Below are 19,457 nucleotides of genomic sequence, written 5' to 3' on the forward strand. Positions count from 1 at the left end.
TGCGAGACCATCGATCTTGCTCACAACCTTGGCACAACCGACTTTCTCCTTCGCCACACTCCGAGTTTCAAGGTCTTGAACGATCAATACATCATCCGCAACATTGCGCTCTTCGCTGTGTCTTCGTAGTCGATGTCTAAAGAGTCCTGCGAGCGCAAGGGGGCTTGCGCAGACTGACGTGCCCGACCAGAGGGGCGTGACAGGCCGTCCACCCTCGTACTTCTCGATCGGCTACACCATCGCTTTCAAACGGACAGTGCGAAGCCTACGGATGAGGAGGATAACGAGCCACGGAGACATTGAGCAAGCGCCGAAGATGCAGCGCGTCCCTTCGAAAGTCAAGGAGACCAGCTCGTGCAGATTTGGTCGCCTCCGCCTTTTGAGCTCGGACACATGGCCATGCGTAATACTCTTTTGGCCAGTCGTCAAAGGGCGTTGGACGTACGCTCACGCACAGGCCGCGACACCGCGAGAGGCACGCTCAGCGCTAAGCAGAAGCTTAAAGAAAAAAAAAAACACGAAGAAGCGGTGAATGTCGCAGGTAAAAGCCAGCGCGTGAAAAAAAACAACGGGACACGTTCGAGCAAATGGTCGGAAGAGGCGAGCGAAGCGTGTTCAGAAGGGGACGGGCTATAATAACAGCAAAGACGGCAAATGCGCGGTATTTGTTATTCCATAACTTAAAAGCGTCGTCGCGGCTGTCAAGGGGGGTATAGCGTTCACCCGCAAGACGAACCGTGGCGAAGAGGGAGAAAGGAAGACCACGTCTTTTCCGTGGTTGGGCGAGGTCTGTCGGCAAAGGAGTGAGAAAAAAAAAATGGAGGGGCGGGTCGTCGTATATAAGCGGGACACGAATGCTTCTGGCGCTTCTAGTGAGTAGTCTCGAACGTGAAAGTTGTTTGTTTACCATATTTTCACTCTTCGAGGACGTGCCATCCAACGGTTGCGGCGGCCAGCGCTACTTGATATCGGCTCGCAATGAAAGTAAGTTATTCGGTGTTGTCTCCTCATGGGAACTCGCTTAGAAGTGCGTGCGTGCCCTATATTGTTATTGATGGCACGCATGGAGTGTACCTGTATTCGTATTGTGAATTGATACCTATTACTGATCAGTTGTTGTTTTGCGTGACATGCCATCAACGTATCTGCGACTTTTAGCACCACATCTTCATTCTTCTGATGGACGTCTTCTCAATGAAATTCATGACTGCGGCGTAAAATTAACGCTGGCAGAAAACGTTGCTTTGTATAGAAGCATCTGTCGTCATATCACCTACGACTTGTTCAAGCAATCGGTGCGCATAGAACGTGGTTTCAACGATGACTACGGATAGACGGCAGCATCCCTGCCATTGCAAAATTATGTTTGAAGCTGTCGTTGTGAAGAGTAGACACATGACTCGGGAACTGCGTCTCTCTAGTTGATGTCTTGAAGGGGCATCAACGTCGTACAGTCTTAAGGTGAAAAAAGTTTTGAAAAAAAAAAACTTAAGTGCCACCAAATCAGATGTAGCTAGTCAGACGAAAGCGAGAACTACGACAACGACGACAAGACTGCAATTACATTAGCGACTACAAGAATGATGGTAACCGAGGAAGCATGACGATACTGACAGCCCGGCAATGACTACAGATCAGTGATGACGACATAATGTAGACGAACTGCAGCAAGACGACCATACGACGACTTACAAACCGACTTCCCTGGATCGTATCCTATATGGCGTGAGACAGTTTTCTTTTCTGGCTACTTCTTTCTATATATAAGGGTGCTGCACTCAATGATGATGTCTGTGACAGGCGCTGTAGTACTTTGCTGAAGTACTTGTTGAACAGTTCATGACTGAAGTACTCATTCAAGAATAACTGAATACCTTACTGAGAATTGAATGAAGGTGTAGTAAGCGTTGCCTATAAGACAACAATTTTGCTGCCACTTTCATGAAGCGGCTAAGCGAACTTCAGAGAATGGTTATTTTGCATGTACTCCTTCCCTTCATTAAAGGGAAGTATATTCAACGAAGACACGCAAATGGTACAGGTACTTATGCAGTAATTTCATTTAACTTCTTTCAACTTGTAATGCACTAGTCAACTGTTCGATTATCAGATTTCATTTCGGTCTAACATTGTATAAGACATCCTCTACACACAACTCCCCCGCCACTTTAGGCTCCATGTTAGCACACACAAAGAAAATTCTATTATATTTAAGAAATTTGCAGAATTGAGCTTCCTCTGGTACACATATTCCTTGATAATTGTGCTCTTATAGCTTGGTGTACTTGGAAAGCCTCAATGTTTCGCGCAAGTTATGAATGGGTGCTTATCCGTGTTTACATTTAGTTCGATCCTAAGATAAAACACCCTAACACCTTTTCCTTTTATCTTTTTTTGACAATGTGGCCCACGTAATAAGCTATACGTGATTAGTGTACGTAGCGGCCATGATTAACGTGATTAGTGCAAATAGTAGTGAGGCAAATGTCCACGAAATGAGATTTTGCCCCACTTTGAAATGACACGTCCAACTGGTCAAAATAAATGCGAAGCCATACACTATGACGCCTTTCAGAGCCCATCAAATCGTAATTTTAAAACAAAATACAAGGTCAATCAACCAGATAGCTTTTGTGCTCTTGCGAAAAAGAACTGCGACGCCGCACGCTAATACAGACAGAATATAGAAAATATGGTTTATAGAGGATAAACGAGATTCACAATAGTCATTTATTTTATCGGAAGGAGGAACACGAGGAACTTATCAAAAGACACAGTCCTATAATCCCACCCAGCTGGGGCAAAATTTCCAAATTCAACGGAATAGCTATCTAAATTAAAGAGTACCTTTTATGTATATATATATATATGTAATTATAACTGCTCTAGTCATTACAAAGTGCTACATTCTTTCTCCGTGTCTCTGCCAGTTCCCTATTGGCATCTTGACGTTTTATACTTGTGGCGTTCGAGAACATATTCAGTGCAGAAGTTCTGGACTCAAGTTCAAATCTTCAATTCATTGATATATTTAAGCCAATGAGTGCCTATAGATTAAGCGGCATTATTCAGTATCAAATGCTGCATATTATTGAGTAACACTGAAAAATAGGGTCTGTTGGATAACAGGAAAGACTACGCCACTACTCATTACTATCCTGAAATAACGAGCTTGGATTCTTGAATGAGCAGCGCTATACTGTTACTGCTTCCGTAAGCGAGGCGCTCTAAGTATTCTAGACGTAAAGCCAACCACAAAATTTTCCAGAAGACAAAATCTGAGTAAGAGCTGAATACCTGCAAAGGCACAAAACGCAGCATTGTATTCGCATTTACAGTGCCTACCAGTACATGTGAACAACATTGTCATGTTCCCTGATGTTTGGTGTAAGCGAAGTGTATGAGTGAAGTTGCCTAGAGACAAATACACACCCGCACCAACGGTTAAAACGTGCCCTCCACCCCACCGCACTTGCCCGTGGTACAAAGGCCAACCAACTCTCGGCCACATTGCATGGGAATGCGAGCTTAGGCCACCCAAAATTAATACACCTCACATTCTGGCTAAAAAATCCAGAACGGAGCATTGGATACCTGGAGCGAGGAAAGAGATGCACAAGAGGCAATCCTCGACCAAGCACAGCGGGCTGCTGGGGCCAGTGGAGCCCTGAACTAGGAGCCCCGCCCACCTGCTTTCACCCCGACCCTTTCCTTATACAATAAAGCTTTTCAATTCAATTCAATGTTGATGTCCACGTTTGCTGACTACTATGAGAGGCTGCTCGGAAATTGAACGTTTTCCGCTATACCGTGGTCCATAAATTTTTGTGGTTGGCCAGGGAACGCACAGGGGCAATTAGATATGGTTCAAATAGAAATGTTGAAAATAATGAAGAAAAGATAAATGAAAGAGGACGAATAGTTAACTGGTCGTCTGTGGGGACCGAACCAACAACCATCGCGGGGCGTTCCGACCATTACAGGTGGCTAGTCATCTTCTCGTCCACATTTATTTCCGTTTTCTTCTTCATTTTCTAGATTTTTCTATTACAGTTAATTTATCCTATGTTTCATTGGCTTCATTGCCTGTTGGCTCTATATGGTTGTGATTACTAAAAATTGGCAGTGGCTTAGCTTGGCAATGCCAGGATATATGTAGCCAAAGCTAAGGCATAGCAGGGTTAGCCTTGGTTAATCTTGATTGCAAGTCCAGGTTAGTCTGGTTGTCTAGCTATCTTGCGGCGTTTAGCCAGTCGTTCGGCGCGCTGTTCGTCTGTTTCCTGGGCGATTCGTTTCCTCTTCATCTCGTTCCGATGTCGATTCCAGGCCTCCTCCTGCTTATCAGAATTGTCGCCGACCATACTGCCACCTCAGCTGCGGTTTCGGCGCACGCGAGCTGTCCTTTTCAATCCTCCGACATGTTATCAGGCATGAGACGCAGCTGGCGAAGTGAGCGGAGGCGAGCGCAACGACGAGGAAGGAGGTGTGACGTCATACCAAACAGCGGCGGGGGAAAGGCGCGGCGCTGCGCAGCGGCGGAACAACTGTGGCTCGGTGCTACTAGTGGCGCATGCGCAGTAGTGACTAGGGAGCGAGAGAGAGAGAAATATCCGCAGCAAAACGCATTGTGACGTCATGTACTTCCTCGGAGCACCACCACGGCGAAATCGCAAGTTTGCGACCAGTAAAGCTTTTGCTTTAAATGTCGAGCCCCCCGGTTTCCCTTCTTATCGGCGTACATGTAGGCACATGCAGTGCTCTGGAGAAACGCCGGAGCCTATGCTCCCTGCTGCCACAGCGTCGATCAGTGTCTCTACAGTAAACGTAGCAGCAGTATTTCGGTGGGGATGGAATGCAAAAATTATCGCGCGCTGAGATTTTCATGCATGTTTCAGAACCATTGATGGTCAAAATTAATTCAAGACCATTCACTGCACCTCTCGATCATAGTAAAGAAGGGGACTTTAGCGCTTCAAATGCCGCAACCTATTATTGGCTTTTGTCTGCAAGCAAATGCTGTAGTTGCGGTAGTGATGCCGATGTCTCGGAAACGAAGAAACTGAAAGAGAAAAACGCGGGGTAACATGATAAAAACAGGTGTTATACAGATATGTAGAATTAGAAGAACTATATACAGCGCACTTCGAAGAAGTGACATATAACAGGCATTCTATATAGCATATACATAATTATAGTCTAACTAACTTAGTCGGTTATTCGCACACTTTTTAAATAAGAACAAAACAAAAAGAAACACAGAACGCTCACTGTAGTAGGTGGGTAACGAACCTTTTTAAGACAAGGTCTTCTTTGCTGACTTAACAGAGGTTTGGCATATCTGCGATCTGGCCATCTTGTAAACACTTCCAAAAAATAAACGGTCGGTCAGGTGACTCCTAGATATCTTAAGAACATGAAAATAGCTAGAAATGGTACCTCTACATGCCGAGTACGCATAGCAATAGTCAGCAGCTAAGGATATAATCAAACAGGAGTATAATTAGCCGTAAAAAGTCGTACGGTGCGTGATATGTTAATACTAGTGCCATCTGCTGAGCATACGCTAAAGTACATGTACGCGAGGGATATCCCGGATGTCCCAACATACCCCACGCTTTCACGGCACGCGTCTAGCTTACGTGCTTTTAAGACGAGGCCTTCTTTGCTGACTTCGTACGAGTCTCACATATCTAAGATCTGGCTATTTTGCAACCACTTCCAGAAAAAAAAGGAGAATCAACGAAGTGTCGACGTTACAGAGAATAAAGTCAAGGCAATTGCGTGTGAAATATGATGCGAATAACATATGAAATGAGCGAATATTGAACGTGAAACACAGAAATAATATCGAGATATTATCAACGTTTAATCATCAACTCACTTGAACCACAATGTATGTAGGTTCTGTCTTCTTTAATGTTGTCTTCTGCGGCGTAGACACTTCGCTGACTCCTTTTTTTTTCGTCTGGGACTAATTCACAGTATACGGATAAACAGTCATGATAATGCAGCATGTGACACGCAAGAGTTCTTGCAACCCTGACGAGTTGCTCGATGTTTTTAACGCATCCGTTGGCAAGGCTTTTCCAATGCGTTGGCGTTAGTTTTTGGTCTACAATTCCATCGAAAACAACTGAATTCAAATGAAAGAATCTGAAGAAACTATATAATCTCTTAGACAACGGCCTTCATAATGCTTGCGCAAGATTGCCACCTTATGCTCTCATACCTACCGTTTTTCCTGGAATTCGATACAGCCCTTAAACCAATCGAATCCAAAGCGAGGTTTATAGCATAACGTGGTGGAAGCGTACAAAACACGAAGGGTTGAACATGATATCGGTAGTGTTCATGACTTTTATTATTGTTCAACACCATTCCTTGGTCCAAGAAAGTTGTAGCCTACATCATACGTCTTTGCGGGCGATCATACATATACAGCTAGCTTCAACATTTGCAGTAGCATTCGCTGATCCCTGAAACAGTATCAGCAAGTATAACGAGCCAAGAATGGTCAGTGGTGCCAAACCTGTGTCGAGGACCAATATATTGTGTTGGTCTGCCACCACCTACCATGTTGTACCTGTCGCACTGAACCGCTAAAATTCGAGTTCCTCAACGCTGCGAATAGCACACATTGTTCTGAATGCGCGATGTTCTAATTATGTAAGCACACGTCATCTGTTCTCCATCTATAAACACAGGAGCAGCTCGCCATACTGTGCCTGCTTGTCGGATCGACTTGTGCCGCCCTGGCACGGGTGGCGCCGCCAGCCGAAATTGGCACCAGCACGCAGTTCCGGAACGAGGACGTAAGCCGTTTAGCCTTTATCTTCTTTCTGTCCGTTTTTCTTTTTCTCTGCTGTTCTTTTCACTCGCTCGTTGCTGGGGCATATACAAAGTGGTTTTCTTCTTTTCATCGGCATTCAACCGCGGGAGCCGACGCAGGGACCGACGCCAAGCGCGCATCCCGCATTTCCGCAACGCTCGCTAGTCACGACGCTACCCCTTCCCCCCCCTCTCTCTCTCGCTCACTGGGGGAATGCCTCGCCTTAACGCAGTCAAAGTGTTGAGACACGTCGACTTGAGGACGAAGAAACCACTTGACTCGCGAATACGCTGCTTTGTAGGTCGCGAGCAACAGCGAGCACGCGTAGGAAAGAACACCGTTCAGGGGGGACGAGAGAAAGAAACACCACCATAGAGAACGAGTGCTACACATTGAAGAGACAGGGTGCTCTCGCTCGCCAGCCTTGATGAAAACGCTTATGCATGCGTATTCTTGTTGGCAACGAAAAGCGGAAGGCCCAGTGCGGAATGCGAGAGCAATATACTAGGCGCGCGGAGTACATCCATCTCTTCTATATAGCTTGTCGGATGCCTTTATGCCCCGAGACGTTTCACGCGAGGATGCGGCCAAGCTCTCGCTTACGGGTTGTGTAACGTACCGGTCTCCACGCTTCAGGGAAACGCGAGAAAGAAGATACATGTAGTTTGCGCTTGGTTACGAGATTGAAGCGAGAGAAAAAAAAACGAGGTAACGTTGCCGTGCCTTAGATTGCCACCGAAGTTTTAGGCCACGGATGAAAGTGAATCTGCTGAGCCGTGAAGCGTGCTGTCGAGAGGGAATTCTCGTGTTTTAGACAGGAAGTATATATTTAGGAAGGTAACGCTAAGCAGAGAATACGTAATGCGTCAGCGGCAAGGAGTCGCCGCGAACTCGGTCGACGAGTATTGTGCAACCTTAAATGTTTCACCCTCGCACGTGCTAGTCCTCGAAGTTTTCAAATTACGTGTATTGCGAAACGTACGACCACAACCAGACGGAACCGGAGCTTGCGAGACACTTTCATTGCGAATTTATCAACATATACAGTTTATAACAATATCAACGGTTTCGGAAAGGAAACAGAAGTTGCCACGTTTAATGCAAAACTATATAGCCCCGTCCACGAAAGAAGTGAAAAGTTTGCGCGAGTCCATTACAAGAAGTGACAGTGCACGCTATATCTTCTCACACGTTTCAGTAGTGTTTGCCAAACTAAAACGGGCTGCTTTCTTGTTTCGTTAGAATCAGTCTTTAGCCAACTTCTGCCCTTGACTGCAAGTGTTTCTTACGAGATGTGGCCGTGACTTCATGCTTAATTTAACGTGCCGGGCATCCCGGAGCTATGGCATCGACGTGCGGGTGGCTTGAGTGTGTTTTCCATATAAGTGCTTTGAAGCAACTATTTCAGCGATGTTCGTACAAATTGGTATTTGAACCTTGTCCAAACTCAGAATATGGCCATATATAACGACGAAGATAATGCAAGGTGTTTTACGTACGTGTGTAATAGCAGCTTAAATACTGAGCGCCGGCATTCATCACGATCTTGCACTCTCGCAAAAATGCATGCCCTAAGGAGTTCGGGAAGAGCACATCCTCGTGCTATTCTCATTTGTTATTTACTTACTTTTTTAGCCGCACATTCGACTCGTTGTTCCAGGAGCTATCGGTAGCACTCCGGAAGTTGCACAGATTAGTCAGTAGGCTTTACTGCCAGCATAAAGAGCCTCCAATGGCAAGTGCAAAGCTTGATTCAGAGAAAAATAAAGACATTGCGATTTTCTGTTAGAACAACTGCTTTTCTGAACACAATTGGACACGTTGGAAACAATCTGGCCCTATTCAACTCCCTGGTGCTAATTGGACCCAACTAGACCCACTGGTCCCAATTGGACTCTCAATATGACTCGTTGTGAACTTGGGAAAAAAAATACTAATAAGCGAACACTAGACTGGTCATAACACTGGGTCGTACGAGAGAGATATACTTGAAGTTCAATTCGAGAAGCTCACCCACGCATTAACACACTACCGCTATTCACTTCAATGATATACGAACCATTTACCATTTCACTGTGAGGACTTTCAGGTGTTATATCTTCATCACCATCATAATATTTTCATGTTAATCACAGGACGAAGGCCTCTCCCACCGATCTCCAGTTACCCTTGCCTTGCACTAGCTGATGTCAAGTTGTGTCTGCAAAATTCCTAATTTAATCCCACCAGCTAATTCTCTGCCGTCCTCTACTGGGCTTACCTTCTCTCGGTATTCATTCTGTAACCTTATAGACCACCATTTATCTGGTCTACACATTGCATAACTTGCCCAGTTGCATTTCTTCTTATTATTGTCAATTAAAATATCGTATACTCCCTTTCGCTCTCTAAGCCCAAGCGCTCTATTTCCTCTTAACTTCACGCTTAACAACTTTCGCTAGATAGGCGGGCATAACTTGCCCGAGAAATCGCAACACATTCAGCTACTTTAAAACAACACTAATACATTTCCTAATTAATTACTTTATGGGTAACCGGTGAGTTTGCGAGGTGTATTCACTTATAATAAATTTCCAGAATGGCATCAGTTTGGAGGTATGCGCCATAAAACTCGCCATAAAAAAGCACTGCTGTTGTACTTGCTTTTCCAGCAAAACACTATTTTATGCAATGAACGACACAAGTATTGATTTGTTTACTTCAAAGCACCTTAAAGGCCTCAAGGGGAGCATTGAGTAAAAGTGGTGTCGTTGAACAAATTACGACAGAAAACCGATACATGAAAGCTAAAATGATCTTCAGAGCTGAAAATATTCACAATGATAACGTGCTTGTACATAAAAATGGTAAAACAATACAGTGAGTTGTCAGGAAAGGAGAAGTTGACGCGCTACTGGCTGCTCGAGGCACTTTGCGTGTATTCGCGGGCTTCTCTCACGCTCGGAAAAACACTTTAATGTAGCACGTATTGAGAAACAAAACGCTGTATCGGGAGCTCTTCATGCTGCTCTACAATTTTCTCATTGACATTTTTCACATAACTATAATATTTGATAAGTTAATCAATCAATTAAGGCCAAGTATGTAATTAGGAAGAATGAAAAAGAAAACGATATGAGTATCTCCAAGCGATGGCAAACAACATTACATTCGTTATGTCCAGCTACGTGGTATTCGCATATTTTTAAATTCTGGCTAAACTTAGCTGGGTCACCATGTATATTTAAGCAATATTTGAGTGGCCACGTCGTCACAGAGGTTCATGGCAAATTTGTGAAGCTTTACTGCAGACTTTTAACTTGGAAAAAAGCTAAATGGTTCTTTTCGTTGATCCCACCAATCTACAGATATATTTTCTTGGACGACTAACGCTCTATTTATGCTATCAGTATTATTTTAAGTTATTTTGAAGTTTCACGAATTATATGTCTAGTTATTTCCGATTGGAACCAATTGGCATATAAGACTCTACTACAACAAGTCCTCATAGTAATCGGATCCACAATTATGTTCAATTGGAACCTATTGGAACTCTACTAACACACTTCGAACCCATCGTGATGCCCAATTGGAACCAATCTGATGCAACGTGGCTTTAGGCAAACACATTTGCATCACAATTGGATCCTATTATAAAACAAATGAACTCAATGTTTGTTTGTTTGCTTGCTTGTTTGTTTTTATATTTGTTTTTTTTTTTTTCATAGGGAATGCTTTATGACGGATCGACCTATTCTCTTAACAGATCTTTGACGCTGTCTTATAGAGCGCTGGTCTAAGTTGGTATAAGTTTGCATAGCGTTGGCGTAAGAACGACCACTCGAGTGTACACCATAATACGAAATCTCTCACTGCATCGCCCGGATCGTCCAGGGCTGGGGCAACTACAACTTCGGCTACGACGAAGACCACACATCGGGCGGCTCGTTCCGGCGTGAGACCGGCGACGCGCTGGGCGCAAAGGTGGGCTCGTACGGCCTGCGCGACGCCGACGGTCGCGTGCGCGTCGTCAGCTACGTGGCCGACGAGCTGGGTTTCCGGGCGTCGATCTCCACCAACGAGCCGGGAACCGTGCCATCGACGCCTGCCGACGTAACCATAGGCGCTACTCAACAAGGCCCAGCTGCGCCAGCGGTGCCGGGTGAGTAACGGAGACTTGCATAGAACTATGTGTTCAAGAGGCAGTATAGAGTCACAGGATAGTCTTGCAACAGGCCTTAACAATGACAGCGTACGAGATGTGGCTTTGGTGAAAAGAAGAGTAAGCTTATTAATTTTCACCTCCTATCCGAGGTTTCTGACCAATGTCTAAATCTTATGGATATTGTTATAATTGGCAATGAAGGGCGTTCAACGCATTGCAATCAGCCATTGTATACCGCAATCAGTCCCACCTTTATGTCAAATGCGCATGCTTCCCACTACATCCCACCATCGTTTGCTAACCATTTTCTCAATTGTCATTTATATTCCAAGAAAATATGCAAAAAAACATTACTACATAATTCTACTGCTTCGGTCATGTCTTTACAACGCCGCTCTCTCATAAAAAAAAAAACAAAATGAACAGACCTGCCTTAGTCTGGAAGGACGGTCGGATTCTTTAAATGCTTGCGCGGCATGGAGGCCATTGCGCGCCCCTCTGGGTGCCTCGAGCGAAAGGTTTGGCAAGCGAGGACTCGTCTTCGTCAAAAGCAAGACACGTCTCCAACGAAAACAAGTACAGGGGAAGTATTCTGTACGAGTCCATTTTGTCTGCTGCTATAGTGCTGATTGGCTGTAGCAGCTCGCTTCTGTGGAGGCGCAGCCCAGTCCAGCCAATCAGAACTTCAACAGCAGACGAAATGGACATGTCCACAAGGTGGACTCTTACAGAATACCTCGCCAGTTGTGAAACCGATGCCTCCAGGCTGAATTTTATTTTGATGACCCAGCATTGACAAGTTAAAATCTCCCCATATTCCTCTGAACACTTTTCGCATGCTAGAATAACACCAACGGTTTCTCGCACACGGGCGACACTATGGTCAGTGATCGTCGCGGTGATTCGGAAGTCATCTGCATATTCGTACACGTCTACTCGCAGTGGCTGCACCGGCTCCAGCTGCCTACGGTCCTCCGGCACGAGTCTCTTTCAACGCGGCGCCCGCTGCTCGCCCGGCCTACGCATCGCCGGCGCCAGTGGCTCCGCTCTCCTACGGTGCGCCGTCGCCCTTCGCCTTCAAGTCGGCACCCGTGGCTCCAGTGTCGTACGCTGCCCCGTCACCATTCCCGGCCAAAGCCTCGCCCGCTGGGCCGGCGTCCTATGGCGGTCTCGCACCAGCCCCCTTCAGGTCATCGCCCGCTGGACCAGCGGCCTACGGTGGCCCGGTGCGAGCACCTTTCAGTTCATCGCCCGCTGGACCAGCGGCCTACGGTGGCCCGGTGCCAGCACCTTTCAGTTCATCACCCGCTGGACCAGCGGCCTACGGTGGTCTGGCGCCTGCATCCTTCAGGGCATCGCCCGTAGCTCCCGCGGCTTACTGGCCTCCGGCTGCCGGGACTTACAAGGCGGCACCATTTGCTCCCGCTGGCTATGGCCCTGCCGCGCCTGCAGCGTCACATTTCGGTGGTCCGGTGATGCCGTTCACCGGTGCCGGAGTTGCAACGCCGGTTGGCCACCACTACGTCTACAGGCAGGACAACTTTGTGACCGTCCCCGCTCCTGGGAGACCGCACGCAGCGCCACCAGTGCCGCACGCCTACCCTGGGGGGTACTCCGCTCCGCATGCGGGACCTGTGGCTCACGTGACCACGTCGCACGCGTACGGCCACAAGATTGCGCACGCGCTAGGCGGAGGTTACCACAGTTACACGACCTTCTAGGTGAAACAAATTATGCGGTTGATCGTACAAAGGCAAAACGTTGATTCAAGCGAACAAAAAGACCTTGCGGTTTTTTACGGGACCAGGGAGGGTACCTCGAAAGAGTGAAAGTCATTACTCTTCTAAAATCTGTGTCAGAAGCATTGTAAGTCTCGTGCCGTATGACTATTATTGCCTTTCTTTAGACTGTTATTTCGTGACCGCGTTGGAGCGAAGTGACGGCGTACCCATTGCCCAATTTTAGTGGCCAAATACTCAGCGATACCGGGTGTTTTACGGGGAGAAATGCGAAAAAGAAAATTAAAAGCTAAGAGGCAACGTAAGAAAACTTTCATTCGCTTGATGTACAAGTGTATTAAAAATTCTGACGTGAAATTCTGCATGTGCATTGGTTGCTTTTAAGGCGAAAGCCTTTAAGTGGCTGGTTGCAATGGCTCATACCCGAAGAAAGCGGCGTGTAGTCGAGTGGTTCAAAAATATTCATCAAATCAAGTGGTTCAAAAAAAGTTGACGAGTGGTACAAAAATATCATCATCAGCAATGGCTCATTAAAAAAAAGACAGTCTGGAAGGGTTCATAGGGTTCCTTGTAAGCAAGCAAATATGCAATGACTGAATATGAATGAAAAAAAAAGAAAGAACGGCGAAAGAAAGGAAACATCAACATCAGGAATGGCCCATACCCCCGCAAGCAAGCAAAGATGCAATGGCTGAATATGAAAGAAGCAACGAAAAAGAAGAAAGAATGAAAGAAGCAACCAAACAAAGAGTGAAAGAAAGTAAGGAAAGAGACAAAGAAAGCAAAAACGAAAGAAAGAACGAAATAACCTTAATGTAGTGCATTAGGTGCTTGCATGTGTCGCAGAGGAAATCCACCTACAGCGCAGTGTATTTACTTCACACTGCAGCTCGTTATGTCTTGAAAGAAGTCTGAACCTGCGATCAGATAACTTAATCAATCACCACATGTGCAGCAGGACCTCCCAGCCTGCTTTTGAGGCGGTGGCACTCGCCCCCTGACCTGTGCGTCGGGGGGTGGGTAGGCCACCTTATCGGTTGGAAATTAAAGTTTATTCTATCACGTGTTGCAGAGGTAATGCTGCTGATTTTGTTTTTGTTTTTTCTTCATTTGTTTCCTTTTTTTGAGGAGTGGCTTGCACAAGAAAAGAGAAAACGATGTTCCAACATTACCAACAAAAAAGCCCACCGCAATACATTTTTACTCATCCCACCAATAACGGAAGGCAGTGACGGAAAAGCCTGCACAATAAATCAGAAGGAATATGTCGCAGCCAATTTGGTGTTGCGCGTTCATTTTCAACTCAATAACAGCGTAATTCAACCGAGCCTACAACACATATTAAAGGTTGCTTCCTTCCTTTTTTGTCTTGCAGTGTTTCCTTTTTTCTATTTAATAAAATTATGACAGCCTTACAAGACTACTTGAGTGTGTGCTACTGGTGGTAGCATGGAACCATAGCAAATTGTGAGAGTATTTTGCAAAAAATTGCTCAGTTTATTTACTTCGAAAAATTGAGTCATGCACACGCATCAAAGACAAAGGACCCACAACTGACTTGCGCTGTCCACTGCCAATTAAAAAAAGAACTGAATGTACTGCGCGACGTGAATTAACAATAAAACACCCTAAACAAAGAAGTGCCTGTGTTGGGTTGTTGGAAAACCCAAATTGTCTTCGGTGAACTTCGCCCACTATGTGTGATCATACGGAGTATTTTCAGTATTGCATTGTGGTATGTTGTTGCACCCTCAACTTGGGGTTCATGCCCGCTACGGGGGATTAAAACAGACCCAGTTGGATAACGCTAACGACTGTACAAATTCAGTCTAGCTTGTATATGTGCGAAAAAGTATAACTTTAACTATACAGGTACAGGAAACTGAACACGTTTCTATAGCCTGAATAGAAATGCACTCATTGATTCCAATAGCGTAACATGTACAAAAGATTCCTTTTTATTTGAACTATATGCCCGTGAATTTAAGATAATTCTGCTTGCTCAGAGCCCAACTGTAGGGCATTCTAAATGCGTCTTTGTCTCCCTCTCTTGTGGAGAAATATGAATTTTTTATATAGCATCCGCGACTTGAGTTATTCAGGAATAGTGTTTCTGCGCGCGCCGCACACATTGCCACCAGTTATTTTGCATATTTTACTTTGCACACAACGATGCGTGACCTATGGCAAGGTTCCATAAATATCCTACTCGTCAAGCACCTTTAAGGTCCATTGCATGATGGCCACCTTTCCGGCCTCCATCTAGACCTGCAAAGAACTATACCTATATCGATACAACTCGAATCTCGCTACCCTCGAGGCAAGTACATTAAAAAGTGATTGAAGCAGAGCTTGCAGTGCAGCGTAAAAGAGCAGCTTATCGCAAAGACACACACGGATACCCACAGATCCCGGCTGTCACAAGATTCCATATTCATATCAAAGCTCCTGCTTTGCTTCAGAAGAACGTAATTGTTCCGACCAAAACCTAAGTGAAACTCAACGTTCAAGCATCACTGTATGTGAATTAGGCCAAAAGCTTCCCGAACACGTAAACAGCTAACAGTCCTGGCAACTTCTATTGTCAAATTGAATAAAGTACCCAAAGTAGGGGAAAGCCTGCACTATACGAGGCACGACAACCAGACGTTATTCGCGATTTGTGCGATGGATTCTCGATGACTTCATTTACGCCGTTGGACTTGCTACCGAGTGCTATCAGGTACAAGTTACTTGAGCACAATACACGCAATATTGAGGCTTGGGTCTGTTGCCGTACATTCTAGAGTCGAGAAAAAGAAAGAAAAAGAACGATATGCAAGATCTGGCAATCGACTCTTCCCCCGTTTCATGCATGTTTGTCAATATTCTAATTCTTTTGAAGTAGCTGCAATACGGCGTTATCGACGGTCAAAGTGTTTCCGTTTGTAAATGAAGCTTACAGGCGATAACAATCACAGACTACGAAACAGACTACGAAAGGTAGATCATGGATAACACGTTATATACGTAGATTTTGTTGTATCTGCCCGATACTAGCTTTCGTGTTTATATTTCATCTTGAAGTTATGCCGTGCAGCGACCCAAGGCAATTAAAAGAGAGACAGAGAGGTATTGTTTAAGCTTATCATTGCACATGCTTTCGCAAAGTTTATCACCTGTGTAAACAAAACAAGCTGCCTCACGCATCGGAAATGGCAGTGGTATCTATGCGCAGCCTAATTCTTCACAAGACGTACAAAATGCAACAAACATGCAAACATCACTGACTGAATACATCCAACGTGAAACTGTTAGTCATGACCTTCGCAGCATCCGGATCGGGAATCGGTATGTGGCCATGCGCGTGCGCATCCTCGTCGTCTTTTGCGAGATCGTTCCAGTTTCCCGGACCTACGAATACGTGGCCGTGCTGGTTTGCCGAGTCTTCCTTACCTTCGGTCGCTGTACGCGACTCTGCTTCAACCGTTGAAGTTGCGGCGCCGTCCCTTCGCTGAACTGACGTGCCGTTGTGCCAAGTTAGCGAGGCGCCAGTATCGGCGATGCCACTCAAATGCGATCCGTTCATCCTGTCTTCGACTTCTCCCGTTGTCGGCAATGTGGATACCTTGACGTGGCGCACGTGACTGTTGTGTGTCGAGTGGTGCTGGCGATCGGGCGGACTCGCAGTTGCGCGGCTTATCTCGAAACTAAACGCACCGTGGATGTGCGCCGGTCGCTTTGAGGCACTTTCATCATTTTCCTCCGTAAAGGGTTCTTCATTGTCTAGTGGGTCACGCTCTGTACTGCCGTGGACTTCGCTGGTCGTTGCTTGTGTCACTTCCGGGGTCTGCAGGTGTTTTCCAGAAGCCGTTTCGCTCGAATTAGGGTTCTCATGTGGCACCGAACTAGCATGAATAGGATGTGCTTCGTCCTTCGAAGAGGCAGTCGTTGCGGCTCCTTTGCTTTGGTTATAGTTGGAGACCTCGGCGCTTGAACTTACGTGGCCTGTGCGCATCGTCGTGAATGTCACTCCCATGGCGGTCTGCAGGTATTCTCGACCAGACGCTTCCCTCGAATTTGAGCTCGTGATTGGTATCGAACCAATATGTACCGGATGTGTTTGATCACTTGAAGAGGCGCTCGACGCAGTTCCTGTGCTTCGGTGATACTTGGCGGCCTCTGCGCCTGAACTCGTGGCGGTAGCCGTTGTCCCACCTGTCAGATCTTGCCACAGGGCTTCTGCAGACGTGCCAACCGTCATTTGAGTAGAATTGTTTGGATGCGACACTGCAGACGACCTTTCAGAAGACGGCGTTGTCGGCACGTGCATGTTGCGACTGTGCGAGGTGACATTCCAGATGATGATAGGGCGTTGACCATGCCTATGATTTTTATGGCGGTGCGTTACTATCGGGAAGGCCTTGCCAGAAGAGGCGCTAGATTTAGAAATGCGTGTGCTATAGGAATGCACCTCGTCAGAGGATACTGTCCTAGCCTGGATACTGGAGCTTGGGAAGTGTGGCGGATCCTGGATGACCGTTCGTACTGAGCGTGGTACCTTGTTCACGGAAGTCTTAGGCGAAGGTATCTCGTGAGGCAATGGTGCCTCGTCGGCGCCAGGGGCAGCAATCGCGGTTGAAGCGACGATAGCATCAGCCTTGTTCAGGTTATCACTTGTTGTAGTACGTTCTTCTCGGTTGCTATACCTCGATACAAATTTATAGCGTGTTACCGAGTGCTTCAATCGGGTCTTCGAGAGTTCATGATCTTCGGAGTACCAGATAGAAGTGTAAGACGTATGTGCCGGCTTTCCATTTGGTTCCTTCAGTGGCTTACTGGCAGTGGAAGTCACACCAGCACTTACGGGACTATAGTTTCTCGATGCGTATTTGCGAAGATTAGAAGTACGAGAGATGGGTTGTCGCGTATTGACGTCGGGTAGCGTTGACTTAGTCTTGCTACGTCGAACAGTGAGTGCCTTGGGCAGTTCTGAAAGAAAGCGAACAGTGCATGTGACGGTAAACTTTCACATGGCGCCACTCAATCAAAGCACACAAGGTGGCCATTTTCATCGAACGGGCATATACCTTTCACATACGAGAGGTTCAGCTCCCGTGCTGCGCACAACTGTCCATAGGATAAAAATTTTAGAACTGGTTATGCGAAGTTCCAAGGCAATACTTAAAATTTCCATATTTGCTTTTCTCTCTTAGACAGAACCAATGTAAGCTTTGTTATTTAGTAGACATAATAACTGTCGGTCGCATAAACACTAGAGGTATTTCATGTGAACTGGAAAACTGGAGCAGATGATGGGGAATGTTTACGCAACGTTGTGGTTTGTAAAATTTCTTACGCTAATGAAACCGAAGCTATGGTTTACGCGAAGGAATCCTTTAAACCCAGTGGAACAGGAATGCATATAGTAAATGCCTTTTTATATTTCTCGGGAGCCTTATTCATCTACACATACATACAAAGCCATGTGCTTTATCTTCTTGTCGCGATATCTTGTAATACATTCAATTCAATTCAATTTTTCTTTTTTATTTCGGGCAGCCACTCTCGAGGAGTCTGGGACTAATGGCATCATACATGCCTGACTTGGTCCCGGGCAGCAATTGATTATCATGTGGTACAAAGCAAGAAATTGTCAAAGTGGCATACATCACAGGAATGCGTTTTTCTCAAGAGTACGCAAGTACACAGGTAAATGCTGCGGTGACAAATGGGGAAACAAATGACATTCGAAGTGACGTACACCCACAGCGACATGCACAGCAGTGACATAGCTACACAAGTGAGCGACATGTTTTTGCCAATGTTGAATTCCAATGGTAGATCTAGATCAAGTTTTTCTGCTCTGTATGGAGCAATCCTATTCCAATGGCAGAATGAGAGCGTGAGTTTTGTGTTCCAATCGCAGATTGGGACCAGCCACCCATTCCAGATCGCTCTGCAGAGGAAAAATATTTGCTCCACCGGAATCGGCAGATTTGACCGGAAGTCCGCGTGACGCATTTCCTTCACCCGCCTCTGCCTCCTGTCACGGCCGCCTATTTCTGGTCGCAGGCAGCTATGGGCGACATGGAATCCATGGACGCTACGTCGCGCCATGCGTTTTTGTTCCTGCTCCTAGATAGTGACAGCTCCGACTCGGGCACTATAAGTTCCCAAGTCCAGTGATGATTCTTCCGACACGAAAGGAAAACAAACGCACAGAATGCCGGGATGATCCAGGTGATGGTGGTGATGGTGATGAGGCCTAACCGATCCACCTCTAGTCTAGCGCTCTCTCGCTTGATTTTCCTGTACTAAGCGCACCCGCGGGAGCGCACGCATTTTATTTGCAGATTTGACGAGAGCGTTCTCAGTGGCAACGACGCGCTCCGTTCGTGATCCGGCCGAGCGCTCGCGATCTGCCACTGGAATTCAACAGAAGATGCATGCAGAAACAGGCAAAGGTACATAAAGGTGAGCATAAGAACAAGTTACACCAGAAAACATTTCTAAGTTTGCATACATAACAATAAACATTTTCAAAACTTCTTGAAACCTTGGAGTCTTGACAGCATGGCCTAGGAGAAAAGTAGACGGCAACTTCTTCAGAAAGCGGGCGATGGCATACTCTATCAACTGTGGCCCATATCGGCGATGTAATAGAAGGAGTAACAAAATGTAATGTTCTAAAGTTGTAAACGTCTTCTTTTACAAACCTACATGTTATGTTTTCATGGGGTTCATTACATCAAACTGAGTGTTG

At 46.0% G+C, this 19,457-nt stretch overlaps 1 protein-coding gene across 1 annotated transcript; it reads left to right on the forward strand.

The window, feature by feature from the left end:
* The first annotated feature begins 859 nt into the window (after window positions 1-859).
* On the forward strand, window positions 860-14,076 carry LOC142585265 (uncharacterized). The gene is made up of 4 exons (XM_075695886.1): window positions 860-984; window positions 6,705-6,812; window positions 10,703-10,970; window positions 11,916-14,076. The coding sequence occupies exons 1-4, from the start codon at window positions 979-981 to the stop codon at window positions 12,692-12,694; spliced, it is 1,161 nt and encodes a 386-aa protein (XP_075552001.1). The 5' UTR covers window positions 860-978; the 3' UTR covers window positions 12,695-14,076.
* The last annotated feature ends 5,381 nt before the right edge of the window (window positions 14,077-19,457 follow it).

Source organism: Dermacentor variabilis, chromosome 6 (assembly GCF_050947875.1).
Source record: "Dermacentor variabilis isolate Ectoservices chromosome 6, ASM5094787v1, whole genome shotgun sequence".
NCBI classification, from domain to species: domain Eukaryota; kingdom Metazoa; phylum Arthropoda; class Arachnida; order Ixodida; family Ixodidae; genus Dermacentor; species Dermacentor variabilis.